The following is a 12,646-nucleotide window of genomic DNA, read 5'->3' on the forward strand; positions in this document are numbered from 1 at the left end:
GGAGTGCGCCGAGGGCGGGGCTGGCCCGGCTTCTCCGCGGGCGGGCGCTTGGGGCGGGGGATGGGGTCCCGGAGGCGGGAGGCCGCTCTTGATTGGGGTTTCCAGGTGAAGGGCCAGAAAGCAACCGGTCGGTCTAGGGTGGAGCCGGGCGGGCGGGGCAAGGGCGGAAAGCACATTGCCTCATCCTGTACATTTTACTGGAAACTGAGCGCATCCGGAGGAGGGGCCGGGAGGAGGCCCGGTCCCCTCCAATGGCCGGGCAGGGCGCGCGGAGGCCGGCGCGGAGGCAGCTCCTTCGCCCCGCCCCGGACCCCGATTGCCGGTTATAAAGGTGGGTCGCCGGGGCTGCGTCCGAGCCTGTCCGTCCTCCCTCCCACAAGTCCCGAACCCGTCTCAGCCACAGCCACAGCCTCAGCCGGAGGCAGCCGCGCAGCGAGCCGGTGGCGCAGGTGTGTAGGTCCCCGAGCGCCGCGCCCGGGAGCATGATCGTGGACAAGCTGCTGGACGACAGCCGCGGCGGAGAGGGGCTGCTGGACGCGGCCGGCGACTGCGGCCTCATGACCAGCCCGCTGAACCTGGCCTACTTCTACAGCGCGTCGCCGCCCGCCGCCGCCCCCGGAGCCTGCGACGCCGGCTGCTCGGCGTCGGGGCCCTCGGCGCCCGGCTCGCCGGGCTCTGACTCCTCCGACCTGTCCTCCGCCTCGGCTGTGTCCTCCTGCGGGGCGGTCGAGTCCCGGCCGAGAGGCAGCGCCCGCGCCGAGCGGCTGCAAGGTACCCACCGTCCGGGCGGGGGCGGCCCCTGCACCCCCGCCACCCGCGCCCCACACGCCGCCGGTAGGGGAGGGTCCGGCCGCCCAGAAAGGAAGTGCCTCTGCGCCTTCCTTAGCGGCAGTACATAATCACACTAGCCATCATTGATTAGGCGACTACTGGATTCCTTACCCAGTGCTGGGCGTTTGACAACTCGAAGCCCTTTGATGGTCTGTGAAATCCAGGCTCCCTAAAACGCCTCTGGGAACAAAATTCTGACTTCTGGGGTGGGGGGGTGGGAGGTGGGGGGTGGGGTGAGGGTGGTGGTGCGGTGGAGGGGGTACGAACCTGAACCACAGTAGATTTTCTCTCCTTTTTTTTTTTTAAAAAAAAAACCCCACAACTTTATTAAGCTAGAATTCACATATTATGGCGAAGTTTTGGATATAATGTAGTTTTTTTCTTGTGACTTTTTTTAGTGAAAGGGTTTGAGGTCATGACTTGGTTCTTCCTAAGTATTTATGGAAATTTTAAGTAAAAGGGCTTAATGTTCAAAAAAGGAAACCGATATTACCAAGATGTAAGGTGAAGCTGGACTGAAAACCAACTCAATGTATGTTTAGTTTGTGCTGTTGGCCAGTTCGAGTCTGCCCAGAATTTCTGCGCTTCTGATTTTGTTCTGTGTACTTTAGAATGGTTAAGCCACATCTAGCAAAGAAACAATGTTTTCTTTCTTTGGTTGTGAATTGGTTAGTTTCTTTCATTTTTTAAATTTCTATTGATATGAGATAGAGAGAGAGAGGGAGGGAGGGAGGGAGGAAGGGGGAAAGAAAAAGAAAGAGAAACATTGATTTGTTGTTCCACTTATTTATGCATTCATTGGTTGATTCTTATATGTTTGTTCCCTGGCTAGCGATCAAACCGTAGCCTTGGTAGCCTTGGTGTATTGGGAGGACGGATGATAGACTCTCCATTCCAGTAATTACAGGCTGTTGTTCCTTGTGATTAAGCCCCTAATTGAGCTGCCTGGCCAGGGCTGGTTACTTTCTTTTCTAAATGAACCGAGCTGCATAATTTGGGGGGAAACAGGATGCCACAGTGGGTAGGCTAAAGAACCTCTAGATAATCTCACATGTTGGAGAATCTAATCAGCATGATTTAAAGAATGTTCTCTTTTAGGTGTTACCCACTGCTAGCCACTGCTGTTTTGGTTGTCTTCTTTTAAAAAGTGAATTTTCATTTTCATTTAAAGGAGTACTTTAATCCACACTTAGTTGTATGTAAAAGTGTGTGTGTGTGTGTGTGTGTGTGTATTTAGAACCTTTTCTCCCACATTTGGCTTTCATCTGGTTGAAACTATTTTGCTACTTCCCTGGTTTACGGCATAACCATAGGGGATTTCTCAAACTACATTTTTCTCTTTGTGACGTTGAATTATTAACTCCTGTCATTCCAGAGAAATGTTGTGTTAGACTCTGGCAAGATATTCCTAAACTTAAATGTAAAACTAACTAGTCATTTAATTTGCCCCATCATTAAATTCTTTCTTTCCTATATTTATGATGTATATGTGTGTGTGTATATATATATGTATATATATATACATATATATATACACACACACATATATATATACACTCAAATTCTTTCCTATATATATGATATATATATGTGTGTGTGTATATATATATGTGTATATATACACACACACACACACACATATATATATATATATATATATATATACACACATACAAATTATGCATTGTTTCTTGTCCCATCTTATTACTTTTTTCCACTGTCAATGAGGTGGCTGGATTATTCATTTCCTGACTTTTTGCATGTTTACTTTGTGTTCAACTCATCCCAAGAGGTTATGACATAGCAGTGGTCAGAAGTGGAATGCTGTACTCACAGACTACATTTTAAAGTGTGTTTTAAAGTTTAAATATGAAATGAGATTACAGATTTCCTTTTTACTTAGAAGGCCTCTGTGAGCAGTTCCAAAAAGTCAGTGAGGGGAAATCCTGCATGCGTGTGTGGAAATGTGTTTAATCTGAGTGAATTCAAGCAGATTTCTTGGCATAGTTGACTGAACTGAGCGAAATAATAAGAAACAAATCTAAGACTTTGCTCATTGTTAGGCTTTGGTACATTGAGATCTTTGGAGGAAGTTTGTTTTGTGCTTTCTTAGGTTAGGGGGTTAATAGACTTTTACATTTTTATGTGAGCACAAAGCCTTTTAATGTGGGCACAAAATTCATCATGTATCCCTTGATCCCCCAAGGTTTTTCGAAAGTGAAGGATAATGATAGATCTATGAGAGTTAGCGTGGCAAATCTGTGATACTGTCTCATGGGTTGAAAGGGGTGAGAGACAGAGAGGTTTAATTTGGGTTGTCTGTTGGCTCTGAAGATCCCTGAAACCACAATTGTATGAGCTTTAATTCTTCGGGGAGCCCATTCGGGGCAAAGCATTCAGGCAGCATCAAACCTTAAGTAGGACTGGGGAATGAAGATCCCTGAAACCACAATTGTATGAGCTTTAATTCTTCGGGAGCCCATTCGGGGCAAAGCATTCAGGCAGCATCAAACCTTAAGTAGGACTGGGGAATGACATGTAGGCCGTTGACCAGAGCAAGTTGGCAAGGCTGTGCATTCTGGTATTTGGGGACTTTATACATTAGACAGCTATGCTTTTGAGGTTACTAAGATTTGTGTATGTGCAGAGACTTAATTGGAATATGTTTTTTTTTTTTCTTTTGAACAGCTGAGCCCCATATGGGGGTTGGAAGGCAGCAGAGAGGACCCTTTCAAGGTGTTCGTGTGAAGAACTCAGTGAAGGAGCTCCTGCTGCACATCCGAAGTCATAAACAGAAGGCTTCTGGCCAAGCCACAGATGATTTTAAGGTGGCACCTATTTTTTTGTTTCGGGTCAGAGATCAGGAAGATTAGTCTGTTGGGGTTATTAGTTTTTGCTGACCTAAGTCCCGTAAGCCTTTTGCAGACCACCAAGTCCATAGGACAGGGAGCATATGTGTCTTGCTGTCTTCCATTTCCTATCACTTAGCCCAGTGTTAGGCACTTGGTAGGTGGACAAGAGAAATTTAATGAATGAAATTGGGGCAAAGAAATAAATGGGGTTCAACTGAAATGGAACATCTTGATTAGAAAGGGAAAACTCAAATGGCCTTATTAATTTTATCTTGACATAGTTGAACTAAGGTGAAAGGGCAAATGGGGGGAAGTTGCAAGATAGAATGAAAATTAAGATAGAAAATAAATATTGATAGAGCAGCTGCATCAAAGGTTTATGGTGAGCTGTAAAGAGTGGGAGAGATAAGTATGTTTATTGATGTATATTAAGCAGAAAGCCATTTAATATTATACTAAATTGGAAACTGTTTTTTCCTTATAGACACAAGGTGTGAACAGAGAGCAATTTGCAGGTAAGAATTACTTCTATTCATGATATTATGGGGCCTTTAGAATAAAATAATGTAGTGTGATTATGGGTAAAATTTTCAAAATAAAATGATCACAGATTCCACATTCCTTTTTTTGGGTATAGAGTTGACAAACACTGTGTCATATAGTGGGAAAAGGAAAGGACCAGATTCGTTGTCTGATGGACCAGCTTGTAAAAGGCCAGCTTTGCTGCATACCCAGTTTTTGGTAAGTGTCTCACTATTTTCCTCTGAATACCTTTCAGAAATTAAATTATATTCTATAGAGAGAAATTATTCCTGGAATGATTTTGGAAGGGAGTATGCAATTTACTTTTTCTTTCTTTCCAGACACCACCTCAAACACCAACACCCGCAGAGAGCATGGAAGATGCTCACCCCAATGAACCCAAACAGGATAGCAGTGCTGATCTGCTTCAGAACATTATCAACATTAAGAATGAATACAGCCCGGTTTCCCTGAATACTGTCCAAGTTAGCTGGATGAGCCCTGCGGTGGTCCCTCAGAGCTCTCCCCGAGAGCAGTGCCAGGACTTCCGTGGAGGGCAGATCTTCAGTCCTCCTCAGAAGTACCAACCTTTGCAAGTCAGCAGCTCCCCACACATGATGGATCAGGCTTCCATGTACCAGTATTCTCCTCAGAACCAGAACATGCAGCCGCAGCCGCAGCAGCAGTCACAGCACTATACCCACAACCCAACTCTGGAATACAGTCCTTATTCCAGAACTTCCCAGTCTCCCAACTATGAACCAAACTTCTTTAGTAACCAAGAACTACAGTTCTGCTCAAACCAAAGTTTTGCATCCCTTTTAACTAGTCATGGGGAATGTGAGAATGTTACTGTTCCCATTCAGACTTCCCCCAGTGTTCAGCAACAAAATGACGCTCACCTGCAAAACTTCAGCATGATGCCACACAGTGCCTGTGAGGCCATGGCGGGGCACGATGCAGGCTCTGTGCCTTTAAGCACCTCACTGCCATTCCAGAACATCATCGGAGATTCAGTGAACACCACACAATTAGGGAAGTCATTTTTTCAGTGGCAAGTAGAGCAGGAAGAAAGCAAACTGGCAAATATCTCCCAAGACCAGTTTCTTTCAAAGGATGCAGATGGTGACACGTAAGTATCTCTTTATCTCATGTACCTCATTTGGTAAACCATATTTGCTGCACATAGTGGGCAGAGGATTTCTCTAGGGCAGTGGTCGGCAAACTGCGGCTCGCGAGCTGCGGTTTGCCACTCTGTTGACTAATGAGTTTGCCGACCACTGTCCTAGTTCATAGGTCGAAGTTCAACTACTGAGCCACAGTGTTCTTTTAAATGCTTAGGTCAGTGGTCGGCAAACTCATTAGTCAACAGAACGGCAAACTGCGGCTTGCGAGCCGCATGTGGCTAGTGAGTCGTGGTTTGCTGACCACTGCTCTAGGGTATACCAAGTTAGACCTTACCAAATGGTTGGTTAATCAAGATGAAGACTGTAGGTAGAAACTGCTGTTCAATGATAGCTAATATTTCAAGAAAGAGTTTCCTTTTTCTTTTTTTTTTTTTCTGGCTAAATAAATTACCTGTTCTAAGTTATTAAAAATATATGTATTGTCTTTGAATAATTTCTGTATCTATAGAGAGAACATCAGATTATGATTAGTTGGTCATGGTCAACTGTGAGTTGATTTGTAGATTGAATTCTTAGCTGTCCTGATACCTTTGGCCTTGGGCAAGTTATGTAAGTTCTCTATGCCTCAGTTTCTTGACTTGTAAAATGATAATACCTCCTTCACAGGGTTTTTATAAATATTAAAAATAATAGGTTTAAAGTGATCTGTATGGCGGTTGGCATTCTTTTTCTTATTCCTCGTAGCCTGACTCATCCTGTTGCAACTCAGATGTATTATCAACTTAGCAGACAGGACAATTTATGCTCTGTAATGTTTTGAGTGTACCAACATATTAAGAAAGGGGCTAAAGGAATATTTTTTAAAAAAATGAACTTAGTGAAATCAGAAGTAATTCACCTCTTTTCCTTTCTTTGTCTCCCAGGTTCCTCCATATTGCTGTTGCCCAAGGGCGAAGGGCACTTGCCTATGTCCTTGCAAGAAAGATGAATGCACTTCACATGCTGGATGTTAAAGAGCACAATGGACAGGTGAGGACCCTGACAGAGTGAAGTGGCAAAAATGTGGTCGCTGTGAAGAGAATGACAGCCAGTCTCATAATCATCTACAGATAGTTTCAGAGCTCAAGACCAAAAGAGTTTAGTTAATATTAACTTTCAGATGTTGACTGTTTGCCACCATCGCCCTTGAAGTTATTAACATTAACTTCATAGTTATTTGACTAAAGACTAATTGGGTATAATAAAGCCACACCATAAGTTTACTTTAGTTTTCTTGTATTACAGTATCTTACTATTTATTAATAGGATTTATTTTTTCTATGTGGGTTTCCCCCTTAGTCTTAGTTTAGGTTCATATTTCTTATCATGATAGTATTACATGTTTTAAAAACATTTTTTTTCTTCTGAATGTCCACAGAGTGCCTTTCAGGTGGCGGTGGCTGCCAATCAGCATCTTATTGTGCAGGATCTGGTGAACCTTGGAGCCCAGGTGAACACCACCGACTGCTGGGGGAGAACCCCTCTGCACGTCTGTGCTGAGAAGGGCCACTCCCAGGTGCTTCAGGTAAGAGGCAGTGAGCTAGGCTTCTATTAGCACAGGGCCCAAGAGATAGGGCTTGAGTATTAGATGTTGAATGTGGGTTGAGTTCACTTATTCATTTCTTAGAATACTTGTGTAGCTTGTCTCTTGCTAAAAGATATATGTTTTTAAATTTTTCAGGCAATTCAGAAGGGTGCCGTGATGAGCAATCAGTTTGTGGATCTTGAGGCAACTAACTATGATGGTAAGCAAATGACACTTTATTGGGTGAAAAAACCATTTATAGAGAAGGGCCCATTAGTTCTAAAGTTATATTAAGTTTCATACCAAGAAGGAAGGGAGGTAATTAATGCTAAAATATTCTATAGATGAAATTAGCACTAAGAACCTATGGAGGAACTATTCAGATTGCCTTACTAGTTCTTGTGGAGCCCATTCGTAGGCCAGCCTCAAGGTTTGTAATTATAGAACAACCGGAAGACTTGCTGGCATGCTTGATCACTGCTTTATTATACTTTTTCTAGGCCTGACTCCTCTGCACTGTGCGGTTGTGGCCCATAATGCTGTGGTGCATGAACTCCAGAGAAATGAACAGCCACATTCACCTGAAGTTCAGGAGCTTTTACTGAAGAATAAGAGTCTGGTTGACACCATTAAGTGTCTGATTCAAATGGGGGCAGCAGTGGAAGCTAAGGTAAATTCACAGAAGAGTTGGGATATGGGATGGGGGGAAGTGGTTACAACAAAGACCTGTTCCCAAATAGAGATTAAAACTTTCCCCCCTCTTTTTAAATGAATGAAGTTGAGTAGCTAAGAAGCTTAGATTTTAAATGATCATCTGATCTGTCTTGATTTGCTTTTAATCTTTGGATTATTATGCAAGAGATCCTTTAGCTATGAAATAAATTAGTCTTTGAAAGGCAATAAAATGCTTGAAATTGATATTGTCATTTTGGCTTCATTTTATCACTAATAATCACTGTTGTGTTTTTTGTAAGGTTGCTTCATCATTGTGGGATCTAGACATAATCTTCTGTTTTTTAGACTGGAAAATAGTTTTTCTCTGCAAAATTGACGTTTATTTACTGAGTATCTTTTACGTACAGTGCACTGAGTTAGGGGTTCTGGGGGTGGGAGGGAGGCCTGAATATAAGCTACTGGGTCCATAGGGACCTTCTAATTGAGGTGAGGAATGTAACTACAGGTGGCTGCCAAGTCGGAAACATAGGCGAGTACATAATAAATAAATCATTTCTTGTATTACATTATAGTACATTATAAAACAGTATCGTCTGTGTTTCTACATTTTATGCCCCTCCCTGTATGTAAAGGTAGACTGTGATAAGAGGCACCTAGGCAAATAAATAGGAATTTAACAGGAATGAGAGATTTCATCTTCTTTGGGGTTAAGGAGGGCTTGAGTCAGAATTTGGGAGACTGGGTGAAAAGCATGATGGGGCATGCTGTCTGGATGGTCACGTTTTTCCCCTCTTGCCTTTAACAAGGATCGTAAAAGTGGCCGCACAGCCCTGCATTTGGCAGCTGAGGAAGCAAATCTGGAACTCATTCGCCTCTTTTTGGAGCTGCCCAGTTGCCTGTCTTTCGTGAATGCAAAGGTACCTTTAGGAAGCTTCAGTAACTTCACAAGAGTTGGAGTGACTTTTTTTACACCTTTTTCAAGCTTTCGAGTTGTTCTCATGAAAGTCCCCCTTCCTGATGGACATCATTTTGTCTCGTTGTCTCAGGCTTACAATGGAAACACTGCCCTCCATGTTGCTGCCAGCCTGCAGTATAGGGTGACGCAGTTGGACGCAGTCCGCCTGTTGATGAGGAAGGGAGCAGACCCAAGTACTCGGAACTTGGAGAACGAGCAGCCAGTGCATGTGGTTCCTGATGGCCCTGTGGGAGAGCAGGTGAGGGTGACAGAAGGGACGGGCAGAGCTTTCAGACACTTGGTCTGAAACATAAAGGGAGGTGAGATTGTTCAGGGACGTGCTCTTCAGGCAGGTTCTCAGTGTGTGTGCTGGTGTTACATCAGTCCCAGGCCATAGTAAGTGCTCAGTCAATGTCAGCTGTTACAATTGTTTCTAGTAACTGATTTTAAATAAGGAATAGGAAGGGTTTTAAAATGCAATTTAGAACCTAGAACTATTTTATACTTTAAACAAAATTATGCTTTGCTCATCATATGCTTATATATTATCTTCAGAGATTGAATAGTTTCACATGACTGAACTTTTCTTGATAACAAGAACTGAATCTTTTAAGAACTTGAGATATTTTTGATGGAAATTTTTCCCTGGGGGAAATGGGGGTGATTGTGGCTATAGGTAGGTCATTACATATTTCATAATCATAAAATATATGGAGTGCAATTTAGCTGTTTCTTTGATTCACATCCCTCATATGACCATAATGTTATAGAAACCCATATTTGTAAGTGCTCTTTATAACTTAAGATGGAGCTCTTTAATTTGTAAAGTTTTCATGCATACACTTAATAGCTATGAAAACTTTGCAGTATAAGAGTTCAGCTAAGAAAATGAGGCTCACAGAAGTTCCACGGATAGGAACCATCATGAATATTAAATGGCAGTGTCCTAACCCCAGTGTTTGCTTCTACTTCAGGTTTGTGGTGTGTAGTCATACAGCGATGTTCTCAGGATTTGACTTTTAATCTTCTCAGAGATTACTCTCCTTTCTGCTTTTGTATTTTTTGGTGTGTGTGCGTTTGTAGGGAGGGTCTTTTCCTTTTCTTCTATTGTCAGACTGTAGTCATTCAGACTGTGGTCATTGTGTCTTCTTCCAGCAGTTGTCAGTTGCATCTCCCACCCTAATCTTATTCTTCTAATTTGTTGCTTTTCCTCTGCTGTGGACTGAGAGACAGTTAAGAAAATTTGTTAGTCTGGTGTTTAAATCAATCATTAGGCTCTGAATGAGCCTAGGGGCCCACATAACTTCATGTGATCCATGAAGTTATGTGCAGATATTTTATTCCTGGGTATCAGAACAGCTGTTTTGACTTGAAGTATATTAAGGATTCATGTGTGTATAAGGTGGGTTCTGGGATCTTGTTGAGGCTGACCATAAAAAAGAAAACTTACAAATCCTATTCATTTCCATTCCAGATCCGACGTATCCTGAAGGGAAAGTCCATTCAGCAGAGAGCTCCACCGTATTAGCTCTATTGATTTGGAGCCTGGTCGGCAACACTCACTGTCAGTTAGGCAGTCCTAATGTATCTGTATATAGACCATTTGCCCTGTATTGGCAAATGTAAGTTGTTTCTATGAAACAAGTATATTTAGTTCACTATTATATAGTGGATTATATTAAAAGAAAAGAAGAAAAATATTTAATTCCTCTTGGCAGATTTAAATATTTCATACCCAGGTATCTGGGATGTAGACATCTGAATTTAATATGAATGGTAAAATTGATTTCAATTAATAGTAGCTTTTGGTTAGGAAATGACTTTGATTTGTTGCATATGGCATTGCTCATGTAGCTATTGCCAGTTTAAAAGCAGGTAAATTGTAAACTTTCGTTTGGCCTGATGCAATATCTGATAGTTATTGGTGTTGGAAAGTCTCTAGTCATTGGACTAGATCAGTGGTCGGCAAACTCATTAGTCAACAGAGCGGCAAGCCGCGGCTCGCGAGCTGCAGTTTGCCGACCACTGGACTAGATGAAAGGTGTCATAATTACAATTTGATTTTTCAAACTGTATATAATTGTTATTTTCATTTTTTAAAATGTTTGTACATATCTGGTCATGAACATGGCCATATTTGAAATGTATAAATCAATAAAGTAGAAAAGAATAAATGTTGTCACTATTTTTTAAAATTATTCACATTCAAAGGAGTTGTGTCATCACCCAACTACTGTCTGTCTCTGTTGATGAAGCAGATGGAGAGTTGTTTCCCTAGCGGCTGACAGAGCTCTGTTTGAATTTTAAATATGCTTTTCCTCATGCATTGAGATGAGACATTATTTGTAGGGAATTGCATGTTCTTAAAGAGAACTCTGCTTTATGTCTCACTTTCTAGAATTTATAATTTTCTTGCTCTGTTGGGAATTTTGTTTTAGCTTTATAGGATCAACAAAAAGTCAATATTGAAACATGTCTTACTGGGTTTCCATGTCCAATAATGATAATGTGCCATGATGTTTTATATTACCATTTATTAAAAAATCCTTTACTTTTTAGTAATCTTGGTTCTATTAATATCATTTGCTTACTTCTGGCATACTCTGAGGAATGTATTTGGATTCGATTGCTCACTAATTCATTGTATACATTTGATTTAGTAAAATACTTTTTTTAAAAATGAGAAGTTTCACAAGCAACTGACGAATCATCTTTGTGGCTTAAATTCTTTAAAAAAAGATAACCTTTAATTAATCACATTGTTTGATTTAGTATGTCTTGTGGACAAAAGTTATAGTTATTGGTATCTGTAAATATAGCTATGATATGAACCAGTCTACTTACACTCATGGAGAAACTCTTGCATGGTTTTAAATAAACTTTAATTCAATAATACTACTCGTCTTAAGGATGTGCATTTTCTTTCCCTAGTTCATTGTTTATATTTCCCTAGGTGAAAAAGTGCTATTAATTACTAATCTGAATGCCTTTAACTTAGCGAATGCATTTTAATTTGGATTTTTTTTTTTTTTTTGGAGAATGTGTTTCCTAAAGGTACATACATCAAAACTGCTGAGTTCATGGAATTTTATTAGGTTCTGAAAATATGGAAGATTAATAGATATTGTTGATCATTTAGACATTTATGTGTTAAAAAAACTTCAGTCTTTATGTTTATGGCTTCATTTTTTCACATTTTATTTTGTGGGCACAGTGAACATAGGAAAAATAATTTGGAGATTACCAGGATCATCCTGAGAGATGTAAACCTGGAAATAGCAGTAAATGGGGTCTTTCCAATATGCCATTTTGACATGTGAGAACAAACACATAAACATCTCCATCAGCATCAGTCCGTTACTGTATAATTTAGTTCTTGAGAATCTGGTGAGTCCTTTCCCTGGAAAAACATACCTATGCTGTATACAGTATCAGAGGCATCACAGCCACCAGGAGTGCATGACTCAGATTAAGAATCTACTGTACTATTTCTTTACATCAAATATAACTTTTCTTCTTTTACATAAACACAAACTTAAAAGTGATTTGCCTTGTAAATGCAACTTCATTGCCAGAACAGTAGAAATGATATACCCCTGTTGAACATAGATACCCAATAAGCTTTTTCCCAAGTGAGCTTATGAGTTCTCTTCATCAGCCTAAGTTCTCTAATTGAACCAGTGCTTAGCAAGCGTGTGATTTCGTGTGTGTGTGTATGTGTGTGTGTGTACATGTGCAAAGCTGTATGATAGATAATATGAGGCATTCAAAGATATAAAAGACTTTTTATCCTTAAGATGCATACATGAGAGACATGACATGCACTTTATTAGATACCATAAAAAGGGGGAGAAACAGGTTCAGAAGAGGAAGAATTGTGTCCAAATGGGAGAACGGGGGAATATCAAGGCAGAGCGTTTGACCTGTTCAGAGAGTTGATTTGGATGTTCACAGTGGTGGAGGAGAAGGAGGTGAAAGACAGAAACAGAAAATGACATGAACCAAGACAGTAGAATTTTGGGGGGAACCACAGGTGATTCAGTGTAGTTTGGTTAACATTTGGATGGCTAATAAGTTTCATCTTGTGCTCTACCTTTGGTAATATTCTCACAGTAGCATG

General features: G+C 41.1%; 1 protein-coding gene across 1 annotated transcript; it reads left to right on the top strand.

Annotated features, from left to right (window-relative positions):
* The first annotated feature begins 359 nt into the window (after positions 1 to 359).
* NFKBIZ (NFKB inhibitor zeta) lies at positions 360 to 11,414 on the top strand. The gene is made up of 12 exons (XM_080656005.1): positions 360 to 771; positions 3,520 to 3,659; positions 4,168 to 4,198; positions 4,321 to 4,424; positions 4,547 to 5,337; positions 6,256 to 6,361; positions 6,750 to 6,896; positions 7,053 to 7,116; positions 7,397 to 7,566; positions 8,378 to 8,488; positions 8,618 to 8,785; positions 10,001 to 11,414. Exons 1-12 carry the CDS (start codon positions 483 to 485, stop codon positions 10,052 to 10,054), a joined length of 2,175 nt encoding a protein of 724 aa, XP_080512131.1. The 5' UTR covers positions 360 to 482; the 3' UTR covers positions 10,055 to 11,414.
* Positions 11,415 to 12,646: the final 1,232 nt, after the last annotated feature.

The sequence above is a fragment of the Plecotus auritus genome, assembly GCF_963455305.1.
Source record: "Plecotus auritus genome assembly, chromosome: 2".
Taxonomy (NCBI): Eukaryota; Metazoa; Chordata; class Mammalia; order Chiroptera; family Vespertilionidae; genus Plecotus; species Plecotus auritus.